The 494-nt window shown below is 48.4% G+C and overlaps 1 protein-coding gene across 1 annotated transcript in view; it reads left to right on the forward strand.

Moving 5' to 3' along the window:
- The window catches only part of LOC119356970 (G-type lectin S-receptor-like serine/threonine-protein kinase B120), a 74,381-nt gene extending 74,117 nt beyond the window's left edge, over positions 1-264 (forward strand). Inside the window, exon 14 of the mRNA XM_037623956.1 lies at positions 215-264. Coding sequence (XP_037479853.1) covers positions 215-264 — 50 coding nt within the window. The remainder of the gene's footprint in view (positions 1-214) is intronic.
- Positions 265-494: the final 230 nt, after the last annotated feature.

Raw genomic sequence — 494 nt, forward strand, 5'->3', positions numbered from 1 at the left:
GCCTTCATCAGCAGCGCGCCGAGCTTGCTCGGTAGTAGCTGCCTCAGGCGGCGGCGATGGAAGGGCGAGGAGGGGAGGGGAGGGGGACGGCGGGGCTAGGGTTTGCGCCCCTCGGGTCGCCCAAGCGGGGCGACACGAGGGAGGGGTGCACCTCTGCTCATGTAGTTGCATGCATAATTTTGTCTATGTAGTGATGATGTTTTCATATGTGTAGTCATTGTTGGACTTCTTCCTACTGAAATTTTATCAGTTCTTGATATCTAATCATTGTTGCTATTAAGTATTTTTTTTCTCGAGCAACCGGCATGAGCTCTGTTATTCTATATACTACTCACTTCGTCCCATAACGTGTGTCAGGAAAACGTCTTTTTTTTTGCGGGGTGTCAGAAAAATGTCTTACATTATGGGACTGAGGGAGTAGAAATTCTTATACTTCGAGCTTATTGTGAGAGGTGTAAATCGGGCTGCAAGAGGAAGAAAACAGTAGCAGCAAG

The sequence above is a fragment of the Triticum dicoccoides genome, chromosome 2A (assembly GCF_002162155.2).
Source record: "Triticum dicoccoides isolate Atlit2015 ecotype Zavitan chromosome 2A, WEW_v2.0, whole genome shotgun sequence".
Taxonomy (NCBI): Eukaryota; Viridiplantae; Streptophyta; class Magnoliopsida; order Poales; family Poaceae; genus Triticum; species Triticum dicoccoides.